This window comes from Rhinatrema bivittatum, chromosome 1 (assembly GCF_901001135.1).
Source record: "Rhinatrema bivittatum chromosome 1, aRhiBiv1.1, whole genome shotgun sequence".
NCBI lineage: Eukaryota > Metazoa > Chordata > Amphibia > Gymnophiona > Rhinatrematidae > Rhinatrema > Rhinatrema bivittatum.
The window spans coordinates 227,573,785-227,601,776 of NC_042615.1; the positions used below are offsets into that span (position 1 = coordinate 227,573,785).

Here is a 27,992-nt window from a genome sequence, read left to right on the forward strand (position 1 = left end):
ATTAATAGCAGTGGAAAATGAAAGGCCGATATCGCTCTCCGCTGCAGGTACTGAGAATCTGAAGGGTGCTGAATGGTTTATAAGAAAAGAGTTTGAACAGACCAGGTGGGTCAACTGTGCCTTGCCTGCCAGGTTTTTGTGTTTGTAGATTTCCATACGGCCAGATAGATGCTTACTGTCAGAGAGAGCAAGATTGTTAGGTAGAAGGTTAATCCAGAAGAGAGTGAAAACACCTGGGCAAGGCAGTATGGAGAAGTCTACGTTATCACAATCCATTCTGTATATGCTCTCAGGGACAAAACAAGAGTCCAGTTTATGGTCACTCTGTGAGGAAGTCCCTCTATGAGGAAAGGCTAAAGAGGTTAGGGTTGTTCAGCTTGGAGAAGATATGACTGAGGGGGGATATGATAGAGCTGTATAAATGGGTAAATGTGAATCATTATTTACTCTTTCAGATAATAGGAGGTCTACGGGGCACTCCATGAAGTTAGCAAGTAGCACATTTAAAACTAATCTGAGAAAATTCTCTTTCACTTGGCGCACAATTTAGCTCTGGAATTTGTTGCCAGAGAATGTGGATGGGACAGTTAATGTAGCTGGGTTTAAAAAATGTTTAAATAAGTTCTTGGAGAAGTCCATTAACTGATATTAATCAAGTTGATTTAGGGAATAGCCACTGTTATTACTGGCATTAGTAGCATGGGATCTACTTTAATATTTTGGGTACTTGCCAGGTATTTGTGGCCTGGATTGGCTGCTGTTGGAAACAGGATGCTGGGCTTGATGGATCCTTGGTCTGATCCAGTATAGCAGTTTTTTATGTTTGTTCTTTTATGTTCTGATCATGGAGAAGACCAAGTTCTATGCAGGTTCTGATGCCTTTTAATATTAAACCAGCCATATGAATTATCTGCAGATGTTGATTTGTAGCCTGTCTGAAGGAACAACTTTATATGGTCTCTGACTTCTAAGGCAGGAGGGGAGGGAAGAATGGGTCTTGTAAAGGCATTGATAAAGCCACCTGCCAATGGAGCAGACATAGGCAAGAGGGCAAAGCCCACTTATGACAAAAGCCTGTAACTTAAAACCTTTTAATTTTTTAAATTATTATTTTTAAACCAAAGATACTCGCAGAACTGTTACTATAGTACTATTCTACTCCTGACAGTTTTGTGAGAGCCCAAGTATATTAGAAACAAAAGAAAATACCAGTTTTTAAAATAGGGATTTAAAAGTTAAACGGTAAACCAGTTTAATATTAGTCTTGTTAATATTCTGCAGTTAACATTTAAAATAGATTGAACCTAATGAATATAACATTACTGGGTTGAAAGCCTCCAAAATCCTTACTGGGAATGGGCTCTAAAATAAAAAATGAGGATGTGTATACCTAACAGCAGCATCATTTGTTTTATGTCTTTCCAGCCAGAGAATTCAATGTGTGTTACAGATGTTTTAATAAAAAAAGACAAAATGTATTTGGCAGTTGAAGCAGCTGACACAAGGGACACTTACTTGTAGAAAATGGATGGCATAAAAACAGTTTAAAAAATAATAATTTAAAGTTTTTATTTTTTTAACTGCCACATTTGCAAAATCGAGCAGATTTCGACTGTTGGATGAGGCCTGCTGGTTCTTGCTGCTGTGGCCCAATTGAAAGTCTGATAGATTTTAATAATGGATTGACTGAATTAATTTTTACAGGACAAAATCAACAGGTGAATTTTCAAAGGAATTGCGCATGTAAATGTAACATACTATGGTCACAATTTTCAAAAGCCATTTACCCGCGTTAAGTGTACCTAATGCAGGTAAAACCTACGGACAATTCAGTGGCATATATTGTAGCAATTATCAAATGCCCACTTACACGGGTAAAGTGCATTTACATGCGTAAAACCCAGTTTTTAAAGTGAGTAAATGCTTTTGAAAAATTGGCCCCGAAGTGTGCTAAAAGTGCTAAGATGGCTGCAAAAAGTTTGCATTAAAGACTTTTTTGTTTTGTTTGTAGGACATTTTGCATCTCATCAAAATTCCTCCTCATGCGAGCCCTGTCCTTCAGGGTCATTTTGCAAGTAAGAAAACTTCTGAATGTTATTTCTTATGCCTTCATTCTGAAATTCAGCTTGTTGACTCTGAGCTATGAGAGACTCTTTGAACTAGCCATAGCTTGACGCAGCTTTCTTCATAACATGTTCTGGAAGTTATCCTTATCAATAGAAATACTTTAAAACTCTCCTCCTTCCCCTCCCCATTTCTGACTCCTTCCATGACTTTGTTTTCTCCTGATTTCACTCCATCCAAATTCTCTACGCTTTGCCTTGCTGCCGTTCTTTAACTCTCATTCGGTTTTGTTGGATAACCTGTTGTATCCCAGCTGAACATTTGTGTGCAATTACTGATGTTTGTAATTCTGTAATGTTTTTTATAGGACCTTATTAGTGGTAGCTTAATGCACAGTACCTCCCAAATATCATGTAGGTTTGGCTTCTGCGTATCAAAAAGTGCCTTGGGTAACTCTGTAGCATGAATATGTCTTTGCTATTGAGGTACTAAATTACGCCAAGCCTATTTTAAAGATTGTGGCAACTTGTTACCCAAGGCCGTTTCTGCTTGTAGGTCCACCTAGACTTATCTGACAGACAGGCCGATACAGTAAGGACGCGCAAGAAAGAGTGAGGCAGTGCCGGGCGCACCCTCGTTTGCCACGCGCACAGTTTGGTTCACATACCGCTCGATACAGTATTCATATTAGACACAAATCCAAGTGGCGTCCAAAGCGCGTCAATGAAGCGCTAGGCGTGCACAATCCATCTTACTGTATACAGTGGTATACAGCGCCTATACAGTATCCAGGGTGCGCTGGTACCTGTCATTTCAAATGTCATTCCACCAGGTAAGTTCTTTTCTACAGACCCCACTGCCTTGAGCACCCAGCTGGATGTCCAAGCCGCGACCTTGGACGTCTGGCTTGGACGTCCAGCTGGGCACTCAAGGCAGTGGGAAGGTCCATGAACGGACGCCGCGACTCTCGTGGAATAACATCATTCCTCCATGTATTGCTGATGTCCTTTACCAAACTGCCACTTCCTCTGAAATCTCTCCAGACAGTGAATCTACAGCTCTGCACAGGAGGCGAATGCAGACCCCTGGCTTTCCTTTCCCTTTAGCTCTTATTTGTTAACTCTTCCTCGTGTGTGTGTGTGTGAGAGAGAGAGAGAGAGACTCTACTTACGAGCCAGGAGCCATCTCCAGGTGGGGAGGACGGGAGAAGGAGATCCCAGATCCCAAAGGTTAGCGTGACCAGAGTGCCTCCCAGGCAGTGATTCCCTCCCCATCGGACGCCCACCCCCGCCGCCACACATGGCCACGGAAATGCCACCCTGCTGGCTCCTTGGACATCTCGACCTCCCGCTGCCTTGAGCGCCCGGCTGGACACCCAAGCTGCGACCTCAGACATCCGGCTTGGGTGTCCAGCCGGGCGCTCAAGGCAGTGAGAAGGTCCATGAACGGACGCCGCGACCTCCTGCTGCACTTTCCAGCTGTCGGAAAGCAGGGTTTTTGTTTTCTTTTTGAAATGATGAAAGAGTAATTTGAAGTCCGTTCTAAAAGCAGAAAGCATTTCACTTCTCTATCAGACAGATGGTGGCATTTCAGAAAGAAAGGAAGTTTATCGGGCTGTGATGAGAAAGTGGTAGGCACATGTGCTGGCCGGGTTGTTCAGGTCACTGTCTAGGCAAGGCCCCTCCGTAGGGAAATAAGTGCACATTCGGGCCGCTGCTTGGGTGTCCAGCCGGGTGCTCAAGGCAGCGGGAGGTCCATGAACGGACGCCGCGACCTCCCTGCTAAACACGCTCGGGGAGGAGAAGAAGGGGAAGGCTTTCAGGGTCTCCAGCTCCCCTCTCCTCGCAGGGTGAACTTTCCGGAAAGCTGGCGCAGCGGGGGTTTGTCGCCTGCCTCTTTAGGGCGTCCCCGTGGAGAGGAAAGGGTTAACCCCCTCTCCCTGACTCCCCCGGCTGCAGGGCACCGTGAATTAGAACTCTGATTCTATGCCTGCGGTGTGCAGGGCAAGCGGGCCCAGATCGGGCCTTCCCAGCTGCCCGGCACTAGAGTGAAAGGAACATGTTTTAAATGACTTTTGTGCAGAGAAGGTTGAAGGAGGGAGATCCAGAGGGGGCGAAGATACAGCTCAAGGCAGCAGGAAGCTGACTGAACACCACACTAACACCATTGTCAGGGTAGGCGGTAAATTTGCAGGTTAAAGACGCGGCAAAATAGCTGGTTAAAAAGGCGATAATCTGGGCGCACGTTACTGTATCGGAAGGAATAGCTAATCCGATCATTAACATAACATATATACATGCTGCGGGCGGAGAAGGATACGCGTCCATTTCAGTTAGCGGTAAGGATGCATAAAACTGGATACTGAATCGCGGGTTCGCCTTATGCGGTCAAATTGTGCATCCAAAGCGGGTTAGAAACAGGGTAACCGCTGCCGCGCTTTACTGTATCGGCCTGAGAGTTTGCAAATGTAGCTGAAAGTGCATTCAAAGTTCATTCACAACTGTTCTCTTTTCAATACTAATAAACTAATGGCCAGCTAGAAATTTTGCTTTTGCAAGAGATTTATGCCAAATAGTTCTTTGGTGATCTTTGTGTTTCTAAGATGCTATATCACCCCTATCTCACAGCAGCCTATGTGTTAGAACCTATTCTGTCAATCTTACAAAAAAAATAGAGATGCTGAACATATACAGTACCCTATACTAACAATAAGAAAATACTAGAGTTTAATAATATTATTCTGTTTAATATTCCTAAACCCAATACATTAAGAAATTGTATACATAATAGAAAAAATTCAATCTAACTATACAATAAAAAAACTAACTCACACACACTTCCCATACACACCATTAAAATATAACTATGTGACACATAGGTGTAATTTTTAGAAAAGTCTAGATAAGTCCAATTTGTATATACTGTTCTTCTACTTCCAATTTTTCATATATGTATTTAAACAAAATTCAATAAAGTGCCTCTATGATGTATTCCTCATATATTTCGATCAAATAAAGACTCTTCTATGATGTAATCCGACGAGATGCTTTTAAACACTCATCCCTTTTCTATAATATATTCCAACGTTGTTCTCCTGTCCAATCATATGACAGTTCCTTGTTTCGTCAGTTATCATACAGGCTTCTTCAGGGATGTATCCAACCCAATCCCACTACAATATAAATAAATCACATTACCCTAATAACCTACCTTCACCACTACAAATAATTAAAAACAAGTTCATATCTAATAATTTTATACTGACCTTCCAATCTCTTATTTCCTATACCAGATCCACTGCCCGATTCCAACTATCTAGTTATATTTATTCATACTCAACCATCAGTTATGTTCACATAGGTTATCCTGGAAATATCATGTAGATTCACTATAAAAAAAAACATTATCAAATCAATATTCATTATTTCAACAACTATTTAAACCCAATGCTTAAAACAAGTCTTCTCTCCCATACCGCCACACCGATACTGCAATCCAGCTTACCTTCCTACCGGAAGTGGAACAGCATACACGTACAATGTCTTGTCACTGAACCCTCCCAGTAAGGATTAATTTATATAGAATACCCCTTCTGGCAATTGCCTACCACTTTAACAATCAATTAATACAAAATATGCAATTACCCAATTTAACCCATAATGTTCTGAACCGTCAAAATATCTAAAATATTTAAATTCATCAACCAAAATTCATGAAAAACTATGTAGATTACCTAAATAATACACCGTTAATCCACCAGACTATATTCAATCATACCCCAATTTAATCATACACTATCTAACATTTACATACTTCCAGCTGTTCCAATCTGATATATACATAAACGTATTGTAGTCTCCAATTTTATTTATTTATTTATATTGTAGTGGCATTGGGTTAGATATGTCCCTGAAGAAGCCTGTATGATAATGGGCGAAACAAGGAATTCTTTGTCGGATGATTGGACAGAGAACAACATTGGAATATATTATAAAAAAAAAAGGGATGAGTGTTTAACAGCATCTCGTCGGATTACATCATAGAAGAGTCTTTATTTGATTGAAATACATGAGGAATACACCATAGAGGCACTTAATTGAATTTTGTTTAAATACATATATGAAAAATTGGAAGTAGAAGAACAGTATATACAAATTGGACTTATCTAGACTTTTCTCTAAAATTTACACCTATATGTCACAATGTTATATTTTAATTGTGTGAATGGGAAGTGTGCGTGAGTTAGTTTTTTATTGTATAGTTAGATTTATTTGTTTGTATTATGTATACAATTTCTTAATGTATTGGGTTTAGGAATATTAAACAGAATAATATTATTAAATTCTAGTATTTTCTCATTGTTAGTATAGGGGTATTGATATTCAGTAAAAATATAAATGATATCTTCAGTGTTATTATTACCGATTGGGAACATATACAGTATACAGACAATGGAGTGAATGTCATTCTGACAACATCAAAGTTTTGAAACAGCTTGATCGTACAGAGTTCAAAGTGTAAACTTGCCATCTACTTTTGAGTGGTTTGTATCATGGAAACAACAAAGTGCTAGAGAAATTTAGAAATCAACATAAAGGACAGCCTTGCTTTCATGCAACCATGAGCCTAGGAAGATTCAAGCAGATCAGAAACGCATTGATTTTGATAATAAAGTCACATGGGAAGAATGAAAAGCAGTGAACAAATTTACTGCCTTCCATGACCTTTAGACAATGTTTGTGAAGTAACTTGGGAAATCTACATTCCAGGTATCCACCTTACAGTAGATAGGTAGCATGTGACTTTTAGGGAACACTGTCTCTTCAGAAAGTATGTACCCAACAAGCTTTCAAATATGGTCTTAAGATTTGGTGGTGGTGTGATGCAACATCGTCATATCCCTTGAATGGAGATATCTACTTGCGCAAACAACCTGGAGCACCTCAACAAATGCACCTAGGTACTCAGGTTGCAGAACAACGTGAACATCCATTGAACAAGTCTGGGCAGAAAATAGTGGGTGGTGATTTTTTTACATGCATAGACCTGACAGACTGCTAAGGAAAGACTTCAACTTATGTGGGTACTATCTGGAAAAATAAGGCAGACATTCCATGAAAAATACAAGTACACCCCAGAAGAAACCAGTTCTCCAATTTTTGCATTTGATGGCTATCTCACCTTTTGTTTTTATGTTCCAAAGAGGTACGCTGCAGTACTGTTGCAATTCACCATGATCTTGTCAGTGTGTGGAGAACACAAGAAACCAGATAAATCTGCTTTACACCAAATATTAAGGTTGGGATAGATTTAATCCACATAACCATCTGCAGATGTAAAATTACCAGGTGGCAGTAAAACCATTGTTTTGTCAATTTGCCAGATGTTGCTGGGGTCACAATCTAATTTGGGAATGTAGGCCTCTTCTAATAAAATGGGCTCCACTTTAACCAGGTGGAACCTGGCTACTGGCGTTAACACTTTAAAAAAAGGCGAGAGAGCAGCTTTTAGCTTAGATTGTAGGGGAAAAGCTGATAATCACTAAGAATTGCATAGTTTGGAGGGAGGCACCTTCAAAGGACACCATCAAAACATGGAAGGTAAAATATTCCAATACAGAGGCTGTGGAAAAGGTTGATTTAAATAAAAGCACACACATGATTTTAAACTGCCTATATCTGCTAATAAGCAGATTGCGAATACAAATAAATATACTTTAAAATGTCTATATGAGAATGTCAAAACTCTGATAACTAAGATTGGAGAATTAGAATATAGATTATTAAATGAAGATACAGACATAATAAGCAAATCAGAAAGCTGGTGGAAGGAGATAACCAAGGGGCACTGATACCAGGTACAAATTATATTGACCTAAGGCAGACCAGATTGGTGGAAGGGTGGCGCTATATATCAAGGTTGGCATAGAGTTAAGCAGGATACAACTTCTGTACTCTGGAATCCTTATGGAAAACTCCCAATCACATTTTTAACCTTATCAACTGCTCCTTTTAATTTTTTCCTAATTAATTTCTTCATTTTATCAGTGGCTCTTTTTTTTTTTTTTAATTCTTTATTTGTCAATTTTTAAACATTACAAAAACCAAATCTTTGCAAATACAGAAAACTTCATAAAGCAGGAAAGAGAACTTTTTTTCCTTTATCAATACATTACCATCATTCAATATTTTCAATTTTCCTTACTTTATTTATCCATAATTCAATATAGTATAGTTTACCGGATCCAATACTTGGAGAGATACTTATAAGTAAACAATTACCAAAATTTAGAAAATTGACTGCACTTCTTCATACAGTTATCTTAATTTTTACACATCTATGGGAGATGAAGTTGTGGGAGTTTTTAATTGCAGGAAAGTTTTCAATTGTTCAGCAATAAAGAAAATATTTACTTCTGAACCTTTCTTTATAACACATTTACAAGGGAATTTTAGTTTAAAGGAATAACCCAACGAAATTGTTTCTTGGCGCAGGTTTAAAAAGGCCCTGCGCTTCTCCTGTGTTATAGAAGAAAGGTCAGGAAAAAGTTTTACATTTTCAGCTAGAAATAGTCGGAAACTTTCTAAAATAACTTTGCATTATAGATTGAACATCCATCAAAGATATACAGGAAACTAATAATGTGCCCCTATCCAGCACTTCTAGAGATGAACTTTCTAGTATTTCGGTCAAATTTTCTTGTAAATTAATTCTATTTGTATTTGTGGAGGCTTTAAGGAAATAACACTTATTTATAACAGGTAAATTAGTCTTTTCAAAGCCCAAAACTTCTTGAAGATATCGTTTCAAGGAAACATACGGAGTTTCACCTAAAACGCGGGGAAAATTTAAAATTCTAAGATTTAAATGTCTAGAAGCGTTTTCAAGGGCTTCCACTCTTCTAGCGAGAAATTCTTTGTCTTTGACGACAGCAACTTTAAATTTCAAATTTTCACGCTCCTTTATTTCCAGCGAATCCACTTTGACTGACATCACATCAACTTTCCTTTGAAAATCTTGAGACGTAAAGGTGTTTTGAGACGCCAAACTCTCAACTTTTATGCTTAAGTTATTTACTGTGGTGGCTACCCCCACCATCAGGTCCCATAATGCAGCCATAGTGATGATTTCAGGGTGCTCAGGAATCCTTAGGGGCTTAATTTCAGGGGTATTCACTTGTAGCTGCAGGACGTTACTCCCATGACTTACCCCTGTTGCCCCTTCTTCATGGCCGGCTCTGAGTATCTCCGTGTTGAGCGTCTCGTCCGATGTTGCCGCTATAGCTGGTAAAGCCTGAACGGTAGTGGTGAAAGATGTTGGCTCTGCATCTAACCCGGAAGAGGTTCCCTCGCTCAATACTCCGGGTTGAAACTGCGACCCTGTCCTTTGCGTCGGAGCTGGCCTCAGATCTGGGCTCAGCGTAGTCTCCTCCGGTGTTGAGACCGCTCTCTCGGTCTCAAACGCCAAGGGCTCCTCGACTCCTGGAGTTTCCAAAACTGATGAGGTTAGGAATCGGATGATTTCCTGCTGCACCGCTGTAGAAGTTGAATGTAAGGGTGTAGAAGGGTAAACCCTAATTTTCCCTTTCCTTTTGGGAGGCATTGTAATTCAAAAGGCAAAAGTTTTTCGCTTGCAATCAGGACCCGCTCCGCTCCTAGCTACGAGGTGCAGCCATCTTGGATCCGCCACCCAATGTGAGTGGCTCTCTTTTTAAAGTTAAATTCTACTGCAGTAGACAGGGAAGAGTATTGTAGTAGGTGTATTTACCACTTGCCTGGCCAAGATGAGGAAACAGACTGTGAAATTCTATCAGAGATTAAATAAACTTTAAAACTGGCAACACAATAATGGAGTATTCAATTATCCCAATATTGATTGGGTAAATGTCATATCAAGACATGCAAGGAAGGTATAGTTCCTAAATCCCATAAATGATTGCTTCATGCAGCAGCTAGTCATTAAACCAATGAGAGGGGGAACTACTTTAGATCTAATTCTTAGTGGAACCTATAACCTGGAGCATGTGGTAAAGGTGGGAGAACTGCTCGTCAATGGTGACATAATCACTGGAAGGCAGATACTAAATAAAACCACTGCAGTAGAATTAACTTTAAAAAGGGAGCCACTGATAAAATGAAGAAATTAATTAGGAAAAAATTAAAAGGAGCAGTTGATAAGGTTTAAAATTTGCATGAGGTGTGGACATTGTTTAAAAATACCATTCTGGAAGTACAGACAAAATGTATTCCATGCATTAAAAAAGGTCACAGGAAGATGCGGTGACTGCCAGCATGGTTTATTAGTGAGATGAAAGACACAATTACATCCAAAAGGGCATATTTTAAAAAATGGAAAGCACACCCAAATGAGGAAAATATGGTCAAGTTAGATGTAAAAGAGAAATAAGGCAGGCCAAGAAAAAATTAGAATTTGAAAAGAAACTTGCCATAGAGGTAAAAGCTAACAATACAGTCTTTTCAAGTACATTTGAAGCAAAACACCTGTGAAGTAGTCACTTGGATCACTAGATGACCAAGGGATAAAAGAGGTGCTCAGGGAGGATAAGGAAATGGCAGAAAAACCAAATTCTTTGCCTCAGTCTTGGCTGAATAGGATATTGGGAACATACCCACACAGAAACATTCTTTAGTGATGATGATTCTGAGCAACTAAAGTAAATCACTGTGAATCTGGAAGATAAAAAGTCCAAAACTGAAGAATAACAAATCTCTTAGACCAGATGGTTCACCCCAGAGTTCTGAAAGAACTGAAAAGTGAAATTTCAAACTGATTACGTATTACTAGCAACATTTAAAACAGTGTAATGCACATTTTAAAAAAGTGTTCAAATGTGATCTGGAAAACTATAGACTAGTGAACCTGACCTTGATGCTGGGCAAAATTGTAGAAGTGATTCTTAAAAACAAACTCACTGGCCATATATAGATAGACATATTTTAATGGAGAAGAGTTGCTATTACATTTTTTGAAGCTATACTTACACTATCAGGCTCACCTGTATCCACATGTTTGTTTGGATTTTCAGAAGGCATTTGATAATATCCTCAGGTGAGTCATGGATTACAAGGCAAGTGGATTGGTAACTGGTTAAAGAACAGGAAAAAGAGGGTAGGATTAATGAGCAGCTTTTCAAGTGGAGTACACAAGGATCCATATTGGGAACTGTTCTGTTTAACATATTCGTAAATAATCTGGAAAAGGGAGCAACAAGTGAGGTGATCATATTTGCAGATGACACAAAAAAGTAGTCAAAGTTATTAAAACAGCAGCAAAATGTGATAAATTTTGTAGAAGACCATATGGAAACTGGGCCATTTCTCCACATTTTCTATTGTTGCCTTCCCCTTCACTTCCTCCCATCCTTCCTCTCTATCTCTTACTCCATTGTCTTTCCCAGTTCTCACAATCTCCCTATTTTCATCTCTTGCCTACCTACCAGCATTCTAGCTCCCAGTCTCACCCCCTCGCTTTCACTTCCTTTCCCCGAGTTATTATTTCTTCCACAGGTTCCTGTTTCCCCCTCTGTCTTTTACCAACTCTCTAGACCCCCATCCCCAGCTCTCATCTACTTTCTTCTGCTGCTGATCCCCCTCACCTACTCAAGCACCTTCCTTGTCACTCACCTTTTCCCCTGGATTTAATTCTTTTCTTCTATCATCTCAGGTCCTCTCTCCCTCTTTTTCCTCCCATCCCTTATCCTCCTCTCCAGTTCTCTCCATTCCCATGTCTCCGCCTTCCTCTCCAGACTTGGTCTGTCCCCTCCCGATCCCCCCTGTGCACTCATTCCTGCCATCCAATTATGGGCTTTCCCTCTCCCTCTCTGTTCCACCAATCCTGGTCCTCGCTCCCCCATTCTGAATCCTATCCCTCTAACCTGGATCCTTACCACTACCCCCCCATGTAGATCTCCCTGCCCCCCACCACATCTGGTGGTGTCTCCCTCTGCCTGCCCCCACCACACCATATGATGGTGGTCTCCTGGGCCGTGCTCCCCTCACTACTCCCAACACAGCCATATCCCCAGCTCTTCTTTGGGTCCCCTGTAGCAGGCAGGAGTTGCACTTAAAAGCACACCCCCTTCCTCTGCTGCAAGGGGCCCGGTCTCGCTGTTTGAGCTGCGAGATCCCAGAATCTCACCGCGCACGGTGTGGGACTGGCCCAGCGTGGCAGAGGAGGCTGAAAGACTGTAACGTACCGATCTTTCTTTCAGCTGGACATGGCAGGGAGGGGCAGGGAGGCAGGCTAAGCCTCGTCCCGTGCAGGCTGAGTATGATCGCCACGGCCTCTGGCTGACCTTGCTGGCAGCTTCCATGGCATCCCGGGCGACCGCCTTACCCAGAGGCTGGCCCTGTGTGACTCCCTCCCCCCCTCATAACGGGGGGGATTACATACGCATCACTGCAACAAATTATCCCCTCCAGTACAATTTTTTAATTTTATCTAGTGTTTCATAGCAAATTATCTTAAAATGCTTTGCAGGCGACAATGTATGCAAGAGAGAATGCAGCACTCTTATTTTATTCTGCCTTTTTATGAAAAAATGCAATTGAAATTGTTGGCTGCGTAGCTTCGGGTTGACTAGGACTGGGTCAGTGGCAAAGGACATGAGGATTAAAAAAAAAGGTTGGTAAAGGATTGGACGTTTGGGGGAGGGGGGAGAAAGGGTAGGAAGCAGAGGACTGAGGAGAGATGCCATTCAGCCAGGAGACGAGCACTGGGTGTGAGATATTATATTGACTTCTTTCATTGGCTCTGGCGTATCTTGAGAAACAGTGGCGAGAGCTCTCCTGCTGTGCTGTGCTGTGCTGTGCGTCTCCTCTCGGCCCAGTGCACGAAGCACGGGGGGGGGGGGAACCAACATTGCCCTTTTCACTTAATTTGTACTTTCACCTATGAATTTACTAAAGCAGAACGGATGACTGCTCTTGCTGCAGAATCAATAGTGAGAAGAGCACGGAGGGACTGAAACTGGAGTCAGGACAGCTGTCAGTTTTTGTTTTACTGTTGCAGGAGTTCAGTTAGAAAAGTAATTTGGCCTGTTTGTTTTGCACCTGCAGTCTCAATCTGCAAATTGTTCCGAATGCTTGTAAAAACAAAGAACCCTGCTGTGCTGTAAACCAGAGGTCTGCATGTTTTCTTATTTCAGAACTAGCGCATGCATCGCCTGTGCAGCCTGTCCAGCCGGGGAGGAAGCCGTCGACGTGGCGTCCGTAGAATGTGTGCCCTGCCAGCCAGGTACAGGTCTTGGCCTGGGAAATGCAGATTTAGGGAAGAAACCTTGCGAATTAGCGAGCTGTGAGCATGGTTCTCGTCTTGCCTGGAAACTCGCTCAATCGGAAAACAGTTTGCGGGTTTAAGGGACCCCCTCACCCCTTCCTTGCATCTTCCAGTATAGTCCCAGCTGCTCCCAGAAACCCAGTTCATGACTGAGAGGAAAGGCTGAGGAAGGTGCAGGAACGTTTGCCGCATGACGTGTTCCTTCCCGCTAGGCTGCTGGGGGGGGGGGGGGGGGGGTGGAGAAAGGATTTACCAGAGAGAGGAAGAGAAAATGGAGATGCAGAATGGTATGAGAAGAGAATATGATGTGGAGTCAGAAGGTAGGGAAAGGCTAAGATGAGTGTTGGAGAGAAGAAAGGGAGCAAGACCAATAGTGAGAGAGGAAAACGCACAAGGCGACCAAAATATAATTTAAAGAAAGGAAAAAGAGCGTGTCAGGGCACAATTAAACTCTGGAATTTGTTGCCAGAGGATGTGGTTAGTGCAGTTAGTGTAGCTGGGTTTGAAAAAGGATTGGATAAGTTCTTGGAGGAGAAGTCCATTAACGGCTATTAATCAAGTTTACTTAGGGAATAGCCACTGCTATTACTGGCATCAGGAGCATGGGATCTTCTTAGTGATGGATAATTGCCAGGTTCTTGTGGCCTGGTTTTGGCCTCTGTTGGAAACAGGATGCTGGGCTTGATGGACCCTTGGTCTGACCCAGCATGGGAATTTCTTATGTTCTAATAGAGCTAGAAAGAAACATAAAATAAGAAAAACTGGAAATATAAGTGAATTGGAGGGAGAGAAAAATTTTAGAAAAGTGGACACAAGTGAGCATAAAGGATCTGACATAAATGAAAACAGAAACTAGCTAAAGCATGGAGAAAAAAATTAGAAGGGAAATGATAAGAGGAGCAAGCAAGAAACTCAGAAAAAAAGATATCGGAGCTAGAGAAGATGGGAAGAGATTAAAAGATCAAGAAATATGTTTTCACGCGTAACTTATAAAATCCAGCGTACTTTTGTTCGCGCCTGGTGCGCGAACAAAAGTACGCGCTCGCGTATTTTTTTTAAAAATCTGCCCCTTAGGGTCTAAGGCCGTGATGCACTAAGCCATGATCTTTTTTTCACGGGAGGGTTTCACTGTCATGGCAGGGTGGCTCTGCAGTAGTGGGCCCCTCCCCCGAAATAACATTGCGGCTGTATGGTGTGCTGTTTTGTTGCGCTGCAAAACACCGCAGGTCAAAACAATGGAGTAGGGCCCTTTAGGTGCAATGGTGGCCCCAATATGACAGGACCGCTGTCGTCTTAAAGGGTCGACGTCTTTAAAAAAAAAAAAAAAAAAAAAAGTACTTCAGCAATATGAAAAAGTAGAATGGGGATCAAGGCTGACCCCCTGTTCACCCTGGGGCTGTCACTCAAGGGAACCCCAACATCCAAAAATGTTAAAATAAATAAATAAAATACGATTACAAAGTCCTCATGCGACAACAGCCCCCCCCCCAACCCTGTCAAAAAAGAATAAAGTCCCCCCCACCCCCTTTCCAAATATATAAGCGTTGCCATGTCCCTACCCCAAAGTATCAGCAAAATTGTTGAGGGTATAGTGAACCCCCAAACTTTAAAAAGCTGACCAGGATCCTGCGATGGGGCCTGGTTGGTGACATTTTCAAAATGGCGCCGACCTGACCTTGCTCATATCAAGTGATGTAGCAAGGTGTGGGGATCAGACCTAGACCACATGGTTCTGACCAGGCCCGGAGCTAGGGGGCGCCCCAGGCTCATCGCAGGATTCTGGTTTGCTTGTTAAGGTTTGGGGATGCGGGGGAGGGGTCATGGTATGCAGGGGGTGCCACTGAGTACCAATGATTTTTTTTGCACATTTGGGGGATAGAGGGAGGTATTGGTGGGGGCCACTATACCTCCAACAATTTTGTTGATACATTGGGTAGAGAGGTCGTATAGCAGCTCTGATGTATTTGGAAAGGGGGTATAGGGGAAACTTTATTCTTTTTCGACGAGGTTGGGCGGTCCATTGTCATGCGAGGACTTCATTAAAAAAAAAAACAAAACACTTTTGGGTGTTGGGGGCCACCTCAAGTGGTGACCCTGGGACCCCCACTCCACTTTTTCGTATTGGAACGGGTGATTTCATTGTAGTTGCATGGTCCTTTAAATATCGTATACTGAGGGAGTCTCGAGATCCACTGTAGATTACCTCTTCCCCAGCTCACAAATTTCTAAGCCAGCTGCGATAAATTATTAACAGGGACCTGCCTATTAATGAGCCGCTTTGCATGTATTTGCAAACTTCATGCATGCAAATTGCATGCAAAGCTGCTCATTGTAATAGGATAGGGAATCTGGGCAGGGCCATGCAAATCTTGTGTATTGTGTGATAGGACTGTAATGCACATTAAACAGTGTATGTTGCAGCTTGATGCATCTCTCAGTATGTGAAGCAATGGAAGGGGAAGTGACTTGCCCAAAGTCATAAGGAAGGTCAACAGTATTTGAGCCCTTGGCTTCCATGGTTCTCAGTCTGTGGCTCTAACCCAGGGGCAAGCAAAGTTTTGTTTTTTTTTTAGCTATGACCCATCTTCCATTCATGCAATTGGTTGGGGCCTACCCAAGATGGTGTCTCTCTATACATATCTACATATCTCTATCTATATAGATTTAAATAAATATCTATATAGAGATATATGCACATAAAGTGTATATACAAGGCAGCCTCACTGCCAGTCAGTGACTCAAAGCTACCATGTTTCTTTTCAAGTTTCTGAAAGGAGTAAGCTCACACATACACATGGGCACAGAGAGGTGGAGATCCCATAACCACACAGACACAGAGGGAAACAGATATCTCATACACTGACACAAACTCCCTACACCCAGACCAACAGAGTGAAACAGATACCCAGAGAGCTATAGAGACCCCACGCACAGAGAGGGACAGTTACCAAATCCCCAGATAGACATACACCCTACACACAACACAAACTAAACATCCAGACAGGCAGAGAGATACAGACGCACCACCCTCAGACAGAAGACAGAGACACAGACATCCACAGAAAGAGGCATACATCATCCCCAGACAGAGAGAGAGAGAGAGAGACCATATCATAGACAGACACACACTGTGCTCCCTCTTCAGGATGGTTTAAGTCCCCCACTTTGCTCAGCTCTGCTCTAACCTCTAGGGCTGTTCCTCCACTCCTGAGGGTAGGTCTCCCTCTCTGGTTCTTCCTCTGGCTGGCACCATGTCATGGTGCAGCAAAACACAACACAGAAAGTAGAAAGCAAGACAGTAGGCATCACAAACAGCTCCATATCCAAAATGGGTAACTAGTTCCACTCCAGATTAAGCCATAGTGCCAGGAGCCTTCATTTGTATTTTTCTCCTACTTAATATTTCCCCTCAAATGATTTTAGTTTAGTCATTGCATCAACAGGCCTCAGCCAAGGCTACTTTGATAACACTCCAATTATGGGCCCTAAATCCAGCCACTAGATTTTGCCATTGCTCGATAACTGTGACTCTGAGCTGTCTGACTACAAGACCAAGTGGGGATTGAAGTGTGAGCAAGTGTTTTTAGTGTCTTGCCTTTTGTTTGCACTCAAGTCCACACTGTGAGCATGTGGCATGAGTTTTCTCCTCCCTGTTCCAGATGTTGCTTTCAGCAGAGCGACTCTGCATGACTGGAAAGAGGTTAATAAGCCTCAAGAGTATTGCAGTGAAGGTGTTGGAGAGAGTCTAGTCTAAAACCCTGCATAAAAGAGGTTTGACTCTTTTTCTGAGATGCACTGCAGCAACTCCATACCATGTTTGGGTAAATTGAGCCTCTGGAGATCATCTGATATGCTCACCCCCAGTGCTCTTGCCTGTTGGGTTTTCAGCAGTAGCTCACCCACCATCATGTACTGTTCTCTTGGGTTTCTTAACTGCCAAATGAGTCCACCTGTATATTTGTATTAAATCTTATTTGCCAAACTCTGTCTCTGCAAGATATATTAGATCGATCATTTTTTCTCTTTCCTGTAGAATGCCTACCCTGTTACAGGGTTTAGTGCCATCTGCAAAAGTCGAGTCTCTGCTACTAGCCCCTCTGCATTCTCAGTTATGAAAGTATTGAATAGGACTGACCCCCATGGCAGACTGCTGAAAGTCCTTTTACTCGGAATGAGCACCATTTAGCACTGCCCTCTCCTACAACCCCTTTCTCACCCAGTTCATCTGGTTAGGATTAACCCTGCAGCATTTTGTGACATGTAATTTAAAAATAGAAACTGGTTTGTACGATTGAGAAAATTGCTCTTTTGAGATTAACACATTCAAGGAGTAGCCCTGAGAAGCAGGGAAGCCAGGGTTCAAATCCTGCTTATCCCACCGCCTCTCCCTGTGATGATTTTACTTTCCATTGCCTCAGGTACGCGCTTAGGGCTTGATGTAATAAGACCTGTGGTAAAACTATGTGCTGAGATTCAGTGCGGTTTTTAACTTGTGTGGTAAAAAAAAAAAAGTAGCTCCTCATACAGTAAGCAAATAGTATGCAAATATAGGAGGAGTTTACAAAAATAAGTGCAAGGACAAAAATCTGCACACCTTTTAACTTGGGAGAAGGGGAGGAGTCATCTCCAACTGCCCAAACCTTCCAGCCTGCATGGCAGGGGCAAAGCTGGCAGAGCCTCCTGCCCGGAGAGGGTGTAAATCCGGCCTCTAGCAGAGGCACGGGAAAAGAGCCCGGTGGGGCCAGAATAAAAGCTGCCCTCCTGTTGTATATGCAGAAACCATGCTTTGTGCACACAAATGCTGACTACAGGTCCCGGCAGCAGAATGCAGCTTCTGCCCATAGGCTAACACTTTACTCCATCTCAGACCAGATGTAAAGTTTCCAGCACTAAGAAAATACGCATTTAGTTTATACATCTCTCTGCATGGTGGGTGGGATTAATAGCTAATTGTTTTCATTACGATTTACGTACAAGGGCACTGACCAAAGCACAGTTTTACATGCACATTTTTTTTATACTTAGAACTACTTGCTGCATTGGAAGCGAAGTTTGTGTGCAAAAAATGTATGGACAACTCTGGGTATAAGTGTGCGCTCTGCTCCTCACACCTGTTCCGTTGGTGTCATAGATTGTAAGCCTTCCCAGAGCAGGGAAGGGCCTCCTGTACATGACTGCAGCTCAGGTTTAGAAAGTTAAATCCAGTCCAAGTCCTTCCATTCTTTCTTTTGCAGGAGAAAATCTTTGCTAAGTCAGGCCTACAGCTTCCTGTGACAGAATGGAACTGTTTTGAGTTGCACTCGGTATTTATCACTTGTCGTGTGCTATAGAAGGAGAGACTCAGCAATATTTGCACACAGAATGCAGCCCATATTACTTACTCACAAACACAGACCTGCGCAGCCAGCTTCCATCTTAACTTGCACACGTAGGGTAGCCTCCATCTCTGACACAGACTCACACCCTCGGGTAGCCTCAGTCATGCACCTGTTAGTTGCCAAGCCAGCCTGCCTGCCACTTGCACACTGCCACACACCCTTATCCCTGTATACAGTTGTAATGGCCTTCCCCGTCTCAGACTCTTAATCACTTTCCCTGCCAATCCTCTCTCGCCCCACTGCAACCGGCCCCGGTTGCTTTGATCTGAGGGGTAGGCTTTGGTGAGGAGGTGCGGGTGATAGGTTGCAGCTGTGTTGTGGCGGATTCCAGGGGCCTCTGATGGCTTTCATTTAAACAAACAGAGAAAGGGGACTAAACTGTCCAAGACTTTCTTGCTGTTTCTGATTATTTAATTTTTATTTATCGTACAGCATTCCTAAGAAGAGATTCTTGCTCTTTGTGTATCTATCCTGGCACTTAGGCAAGTTCAAGGGTCCCAGTGATCAGAGATGCAGGATCTGCAGTCCCGGAGATTATCAGATGAAATGGGGAGGAGCGAGCTGTGACAGATGTCCGGAAGGCCACTACTGCCCTGTAAGTCTCATATTACATCTTGGCAGCTTATTTAAAATCCCCCGCCCCCAAGCTCTCATTTTTTGTATTGGTTACATCCTCATTGTCATTCCCTCTACCCATATTGCTAATGAGAAATGGCAAAATGAATTCAATACCATATAGTTTTTATTATTGTGTCTTTCATATTGGTACATCGCAGAGTGCATTAGTCAAAGTGGGGAAATACAAGCAATGTCAGGGGTGTGTGTGAAAAGAGGTAGCACAGAGGTATCAATAAACATTTTTAGTAGCAGATCATGCTAAGATTTGGATAGCAGTGCTAGAGAAGAAAGAAATATAAGGGGAAAGGTTTTTCCCAATACTGTGTTAAATGGTTTGGTCTTAATTGATTTAGTTGTTAAGATGAGATATGAATTGTATTTTATGTTTGCATTATACTTCTTCTGGAGTTGTTTTGGAAGGTTGAATGATAAATCCATGCAAGTAAGTATGTAAGATTCTTTCAGTTGTTTGTATTTTTTTCTGGGAATTTATCAATGTTTGTTACAACACAAAAAAAAAAAGCCCCTAGCACAGGGTTCCAGTTCTAATTTGAACTGAACAATGCCCCATCTATCTCACGGGACTTGCTGCTGACTCTGCTTGGTTCCCACTGCTGAAGCTGAAACTGTGAGAAAAGATGCTGGAATGACTCTGCCGTCTTCTGTGCCACTGGGAGGGTGGCAGAGACTTGGGACTGCACTGGATTGAGGGTGGATGACTCAGTAGGCGAGTGATGGGGGAGGTGGGTGGCCATCACAAATTCTGTAGGAGCAAAATACAGTTTGTCATTTTTTTTAAAACTGTTTATAACTTGTTTCTATGGTCTGTCCTCCATGTGTTTTCTTAAACAATGACCAAACCCAGTTCAAATGGTGTTCCTCATTACAGGCAAAAAAGACATCTGTGCAATCAAGTTAGTCTATAGGAGAGGAGGAGAAGTAGCGCAAGGGTGAAGCTTCTTCCAGGTCCAGTAGGAGCCTCGAATCAAATTATGCATAGCAGCCCTGTCTTTGAGCTGATAAGTGGATCCAGGAGTGCTGTTTCAGTGAGACAGTCGTGAGGTGGTTTTCCAAAAGAAAGCCACAGTAGTTCTAACAGCATGTAAACTCTGACCAATAAATATTTTAGTGTCCTTGCCTAGTAGGATGTCGTGTCCCCCCCCCAATTCCTAATAAGCACTGTGCCGGGGACAAATCCAGAGAAATCCCAGTAATGACTTTAAGTACTTTGCTAACCTCCCACCAAAAGCAAGTCACTTCTATGCACTCCCACTGCTTCTGGAGGTGTGTACCTATAACCCCACAGCTGTGCCAGCACAAAGGGCTGGAAGCACTGAATTTAGAGAAGAAAACCGGGTATCTATATGAACTATGGCGCAACTTATACATTAATTCTTGACTTTTATTGTAAATAGATATCTTAGTAATTGCCCCACAAATATGTTACCAACTATCCTCATCCAAGTTCAAGTGAAGATCATGATTCCATCACTCTTGTTAACTCTGAATGTGTATCAAAATCCCCAGATCAACACATCAAAAAGTGATATATCCAGCTGATACCCGTATGGGTTGGTTGTGGTTGAGTCAAAAACCTTTCAAGAAGGTTTCTCTTACAAAGAGACTCCTCTGCCCCATCCCTCCCAACAGTAAGCTTTCTAATCTGTAAATATAAATAGCACGTAGGGGCTGACAACCTAAACTGATCTTTCAGATCTTCAAAAGAGTGAAAAGATGTACCCTTCCAAATCTGGCCCAAAAAATGAAGACGCACCCTGAACCATAATTCCATGTCCAGAGAAAAAGTAACGGGGGAAAAATAAGCAGGGTTCAATATACCCAGTCAGACTTTCCAAATTTTTATAGAATGGGAGAATAAGGAATGTTACTGCAAATTTTATTGAAACTATTCACTCCAGGTGGATAAAATAGCAAAGCCACCAGGTTATGACAAAAGGTCTGACACCCCCCCCTCCAAATCACTCCATCCGTGATGCAAATCCACAACCATCCAATCCCACACACTAACTAATCGAGATATGAGATATGTTTAAAAAAAAAAAAAAAAAAAAAAGAGGTCACTCCAGCTCTCTGCAATCTTTGGGGAGCTGCAAGGTGGTCATACGAATGCGGGGTACTGTGACTCCAAATAAGAGACACTTTCATGAATAATAGCGAAGGATGGTTGTGAGACAGAGCAAGGCAGTGGCTGACAGAGATAAAGGAACTTTGGCAGGAACATTTTTATAAGGGTTCATCCAGCCAAGGAGAGTTATCGGCAAAGCATTCCACCTATTTAAATCCTCTTTAAGCTTCTGAAGAACTGGAGCATAATTTGGTTTGAACAGCTCCCTGATGTTCCCAGAAATATGGATCCCTAAATACAATCAGGGTTAGTCTTATGTATCAGATCACGTCAGAAACGCAGAGAGATGTTTGGGACCCACTCCCAAGATCTGAGATTTAGAATAATCGATACAGTACCCCAACAGGTGGAACTAGACGCTGGATTTGGCAATAGAAGGTGAGAAGGCCGGGCCGCAGGCCTGCCGTGGCCGGCACACACAACGTTGATTAATTGCATTTTATGGATGTCTCCTCCAGGAACGTATCCAAACCTTTTTTAAACCCAGCTACACTAACTACCTTAATCACATCTTCGGCAATGAATTCTAGAGTTTAATTGTGCATAGAGTGAAAATGAATTTTTTGATTCGTTTTAAATGTTCTACTTGCTAACTTCATGGAATGCTCCCCTAGTCCTTGTATTATCCGAAAGAGTAAATAACCGTTTCACATTTACCCATTCTAGGCCTTTCATGATTTTGTAGACCTCTATTAAATCCCCTCTCCGCAGTCTCTTCTCCAGGCTGAACAGCCCTAACCTCTTTAGCCTTTCATCATAGGGGAATGTTCCATGCTCTTTATCATTTTGGCTACCCTACTCTGTACTTTCTCCAGCGCAACTATATTTTTTAGATGCAGCGACCAGAATTGTACACAGTATTCAAGGTGCGCTCTAACCATGGAGTGATACAGAAGCATTATAATATCCTGTTTTATTTGCCATTCCCTTCCTAATAATTCCTAACATTCTGTTTGCTTTTTTGGCCACCACAGCACACTGAGCCAATGATTTCAATGTAATGTATTCTATGATGCCCAGATCTTTTCTTGGATGGAAACTCCTAATATGGAATCTGACATCGTGTAACTACAGCCATGGGTTATTTTTCTCTATATGCATCACCTTGCACTTGTCCACATTAAATTTCATCTGCCATAGGGACGTCCAATCTTCCAGTCTCTCAAGGTCCTCTGCAAATTTGTGTCATCTGCAAATTTGATCACCTCACTCGTCATATCCCTATCCAGATCATTTATAAATTTATGAAAAAGCATCGGTTCAAGTACAGATCCCTGATGCACTCCACTGTTTACCTTTTTTCACTGTGAAAACAGACCATTTAATCCTACTCTGTTTCCTGTCTTTTAAAAAGTTTGCAATCCACAAAAGGACATCGCCTCCTATCCCATGACTTTTTAGTTTTCATAAAAGCTTCTCATGAGGGACTTTGTCAAACACCTTCTGAAAATCCAAATACACCACATCTACCATTTCACCTTTATCCACCTGTTTATTCATCCCTTCAAAAAAATGTAGCAGACTTGTAAGGCAGGACTTCCCTTGTGTAAATCTATACTGGTTATATCCCATTAAATCTTGTCTGTCTATATGTTCTGTGATTTTATTCTTTATAATAGTTTCCATCATTTTTCCTGGCACACCGGTCTATAGTTTCCCGGATCACCTCTGGAGTCCTTTTTATATATTAGGGTTACATTGGCCACCTTCCAGTCTTCAAGAACAAAGGATGATTTTAATGATAGGTTACAAATTACTTGTAATAGGTCTGAAATTACATTTTTTAATTCTTTCAGAACTCTGGGGTGAATACCATCTGGTGCAGGTGATTTGCTACTCTTCAGTTTATCAATCTGGCCTACTACATCTTCCAGGTTCCCTGTGATTTTGGTCAGTACATCTGAATCGTCACCTGTTCTGGAGACAGTTTTCAAGAGTATCTCCCCAACATCCTCCTCAGTAAACACTGAGCAAAGAATTTATTTAGTCTTTCTGCAATGGCTTTATCTTTCCTAAGTGCCCCTTTAGCTCCTTGATTATCTAACGGTCCAACTGACTCCCTTGCAGGCTTCCTGCTTCAGATATATTTTTAAAAGTTTGAGTTTTTTGCTTCTATGGCCAACTTCTTTTCAAATTCTCTCTTCGCCTGTCTTATTAATGTTTTACATTTAACTTGCCAATGCTTATGCTTTTTCTTATTTTCTTCAGATGGATCCTTCTTCCAATTTTTGAAGGAAGATCTTTTGTCTACAGATTGCATCTTTGGTGGGCTTATTTTTGCCAGAACCAAGCCAGATTTATTACCATACTGAAAACATTTTTGACACTCATATCAGAAAGCTTTTTCAATCTGATGCACCTCTAAAGCTTTGAGCTCATCCTGCACTAAGGGCCTCATCGCACTAATGGGGGGGCGGGGGGTCGAAACTGGGGGGCGATGCGATCGTTGCCAGTTTCGCACCCAGTAGCGCCACCGTGAAAGGTGGTGCTATTGGGTGCGAAATAGGACGCAAAAAGGCTCCTTACCTTTTCGCCGTCTGCGCCTTCTTTGCAGAGTCGGCCCCGGTGACGACCCGACTCCTCCTCTTTCGGGGCCGACTCCGCCCCCAGATTGCAAGCGCTGAATAACGCAAGACTGCGCTGCTAGCGCAAGCGTGTGCTAGCATTGGAAAATGAGGCCCTTAGGTGATTTATTTTAGCGCTGGCGGTCTGCTTAAGTTGCAGTTCTAAATCAGAACTTTTGGGGGGGTCAGAAGGGGGGCTCCTGACCCCCCCAAGGCTTGCCAATAATCTCTGGGGGTCCAGCGGGGGTCCGGGAGCCATTTCGTTGTCGGCTGCCAGTAATCAAAATGGCGCCGATAGCCTTTGCCCATACTATGTCACAGAGGCTTTCGGCGCCATTGGTCAGCTCCAGTCACATGACAGGAGCACAAGATGGCGCCGATGGCCATGTGACAGGGGCTGACCAATGGCGCCGGTAGCCCCTGTGACAAGGTAGTTCAGAGGCTGCGAGTCACCATTTTAAAGAGCACGGCTGCAGAAACATGGGCACGGAGGAGGGCAAATGGATCCCGGGACCCCGCTGGACCACCAGGGATCTACTTTGTAAGTCTTGGGGAGGGATCGGGATGGGGGGGTAGTGAATTATAGTTAAGGTAAATGGGGTGGTTTGGGGTGGGTTTTAATAATAAAAAAAAAAATGTGCCCCTCCCCCAGGCAAACCCGAAAAACAAAATTTCCCCGAAAGTCGGGGAAAATTCTTTTCGGGTTTCGGGCCTCCGAAAAAAAAACGAAGTAGGAAATTTCGGGCAATTTCCTACTTCGGGCGAACAACGAAGCACATCTCTAGTTCTGCCTGCCTCTGGGGGCCTGCACATGGAACAGGGAGCATTTCAGAGAGGTTCTGGATTTCAGCTTTCTACCTAAAATCCTAAATTTGGCTTCCAGAACCTCCCTCCCACATTTTTCTATGTCGTTGGTGCCCACATGTACCACGACAGCCGGCTCCTCCCCAACACGGTCTATAATCCTATCTAGGTGATGTGTGAGGTCCACCTCCTTCGCATTAGGCAGGTAAGTTACCAGGTGGTCCTCATGTCCACCAGCTACCCTAGCGATATTAAGTCAGAGGAACCAAAAATTAAAAAAAAAAAATCTGCCCGCCGGTCAGCGGATTAAGACAGGCTAAGAGAGAATTTGAAAAGAAGTTGGCCGTAGAGGCAAAAACTCACAGCAAAAACTTTAAAAAAATAAATCCGAAGCAGAAAGCCAGTGAGAAAGTCAGTTGGACCATTAGATGATCAAGGGTTAAAGGGGCACTTAGAGAAGATAAGGCCATCAAGGAAAGATTAAACAATTTTTTTGCTTCGGTGTTTACTGAAGAGGATGTTGGGGAGATACCCGTTCCACAGAAGGTTTTCATGGGTAATGATTCAGATGAACTGAACCAGATCATAGTAAATCACCTGGACCGGATGATATACACTCCAGGGTTCTGAAGGAACTCAAAATTTGTAACCTATCATTAAAATCATCCATTGTACTTGAAGACTGGAGGGTGGCTAAATTAACCCCAATATTTAAAAAGGGCTCCAGGGGTGATCCGGAAAACTACAGACAAGTTATCCCAGCTTCAGTGCCAGGAAAAATAGTGTAAAATGATCTAAAGATCAAAATCACAGAACATATAGAAAGACATGATTTAATGGCAAAAGGTCAACATAGCTTTTAACAGCTTTTAATATACCGGTGTTCGTAGGGCACATCACGCCAGTTTACAATAAAACTTGTGAAAGGAGGAAATTACAAAAAACAGGGAGTGGGTGAGGGAGCAGGTGAGAAAAGGGGCAGGAAGTGAGGGGGAAAGAATGAGGCGGAAGGGATAGCAGCTGAGAAGATAGAGAAGAGTAACCATAAATGTGGAGAAGTTATTTACAGCAGGATAAATTTACAGCAGGAAGACTGCAGAGGAGTGATTGTTTAAAGCAGGTTATACATTACAACTTATTTACAGCAGGGTATAGAGTACTAATAACTTATGGCAAAAGTATTCATATACTTTACTCAAAGCAAGTCTTGCCTCACAAATCTGCTTCATTTTTTTGAAGAGGTTAATAAAGGTGAAGTGTTAGATGTAGTGTATTTGGATTTTCAAAGGCATTTGACAAAGTTTTCATGAGAGACTTTTAAGAAAAGTAAAAAGTCATGGCGATGTCCTTTCATGGATTACAAACTGGTAAAGACAGGAAACAGAGAGTAGAATTAAATGGACAATTTTCTCAGTGGAAAAGGGTAAACAGTGCCTCAAGGATCTGTACTAAGACCCATACTTTTCAATATATTTATAAATGATCTGGAAAGGAATAAGACAAGTGAGGTAATCAGAACTGGAGAAGATATAAAATTATTCAGAGTAGTTAAATCACAAGATTGTGATAAATTTCAGTAGGACCTTGCGAGACTGGAAAATTGGGCATCCAAATGGCAGATGACATTTAATGTGGGTAAATGCAAGTTGATACATATAGGGAAAAATAACCCATTCTGTAGTTACATTATGTTAGGTTCTATATTAGAAGCTACCACCCAGGAAAGAGATGTAGGCATCATCATGGATAATACATTGAAATTGTCAGCTCAGTGTGCTGTGGCAGTCAAAAAAGCAAACAATATTAGGAATTATTAGGAAGGTAATGGCAAATAAAATGGTGGATATCATAATGCCTCTGTATTGCTTCATGGTGAGACCACACCTTGAGTTCTGTGTACAGTTCTGGTTGCCGCATCTCAAGTAAGATATAGTTGCGATTGAGAAGGGTCAGAGAAGGGCGACCAAAATGATAAAGGGAATGGAACTGCTCACCTATGAGCTTAGGGCTGTTCAGCTTGGAGAAGAGACTGCTGAGGGGGGATATGATAGAGGTCTTTAAAACCATGAGAGGTCTAGAATGGGTAAATGTGAATTGGTTATTTATTCTTTCGGATAATAGAAGGATTGGGGGGCATGCCTTGAAGTTAGCATGTAGCACATTTAAAACTAATCAGAGAAAATTCTTTTTCACTCAATGCACAATTAAACTCTGGAATTTGTTGCCAGAGGATGTGGTTAGTGCAGTTAATGTAGCTGGGTTTAAAAAAGGTTTGGATAAATTCTTGGAGGAGAAGTCCATTACCTGATATTAATCAAGTTGACCTAGAAAATAGCCACTGCTATTACTAGCATCAGTAGGCGTGAGGTATACTTAGTTTTTGGGTACTTTCCAGGTACTTGTAGCCTGGATTGGCCATTGTTGGAAACAGGATGCTGAGCTTGATGGACCCTTGGTCTGACCCAATATGGCAAGTTCTTATGTTCTTATGTACACACAATTCCCTGGGGTGTATTTGGATAGGCCTGCTTCTTTAAAGTTATGATAGTTTGTAACAATTATAGTTTGTCTCTTTGTCTTTCTATTAGAAAGTGGTACTATGTAACTGCAAGACAATTCAGATGGTTTGTTGCCAGATTAAAAAAAAATAAATTATTAACCCCAATACATTTTAAAACATATTACAGAAAACAGCCTCTCATATTTCTTCTTCCTTAGGGCCCTGATTTGAACCCAGTAGAATGTCCCCAAGATGCATTCTGTCCTGCTGGTAGCACTGAGCCACGGTATTGCATGGAAACCTTTTTTCGTAAAGCCGGAGATGCCTGTGAATTTGCACCACTAACCATTGTTCTTTTGGTATTATCTTCCTTAAGTGAGTTTTCTGAAACCTTTATTTTATAAATAGCACTGGGGGTGCATGCAGCACTGGATAAATATATCTAAATAAGACAGCATGTGGGTACAATAATGCAGGCTGGAGGGGATCCTTGCCTGTTCCCTAGAGAGACCTTATTATCCCAGCCAGTTGAAATAGGGAGCAGTTATGGACATTAGGATGAAGTGCAAAGTGACACTAGACCTTAGTCAGTAGGGGCGGGGGCAGGGCCGGTGCAAGGG

The 27,992-nt window shown here is 42.2% G+C and overlaps 1 protein-coding gene across 2 annotated transcripts in view; it reads left to right on the forward strand.

The window, feature by feature from the left end:
• LOC115085928 (signal peptide, CUB and EGF-like domain-containing protein 3) overlaps window positions 1-27,992 on the forward strand; it is a 68,745-nt gene that overhangs the window by 26,917 nt on the left and 13,836 nt on the right. Inside the window, exons 5-8 of one of the 2 annotated variants that reach the window (XM_029592476.1) lie at window positions 2,012-2,075; window positions 13,232-13,320; window positions 19,223-19,335; window positions 27,591-27,747. In XM_029592476.1, coding sequence (XP_029448336.1) covers window positions 2,012-2,075; window positions 13,232-13,320; window positions 19,223-19,335; window positions 27,591-27,747 — 423 coding nt within the window. The remainder of the gene's footprint in view (window positions 1-2,011; window positions 2,076-13,231; window positions 13,321-19,222; window positions 19,336-27,590; window positions 27,748-27,992) is intronic. The other variant, XM_029592485.1, reaches the window with a different exon arrangement.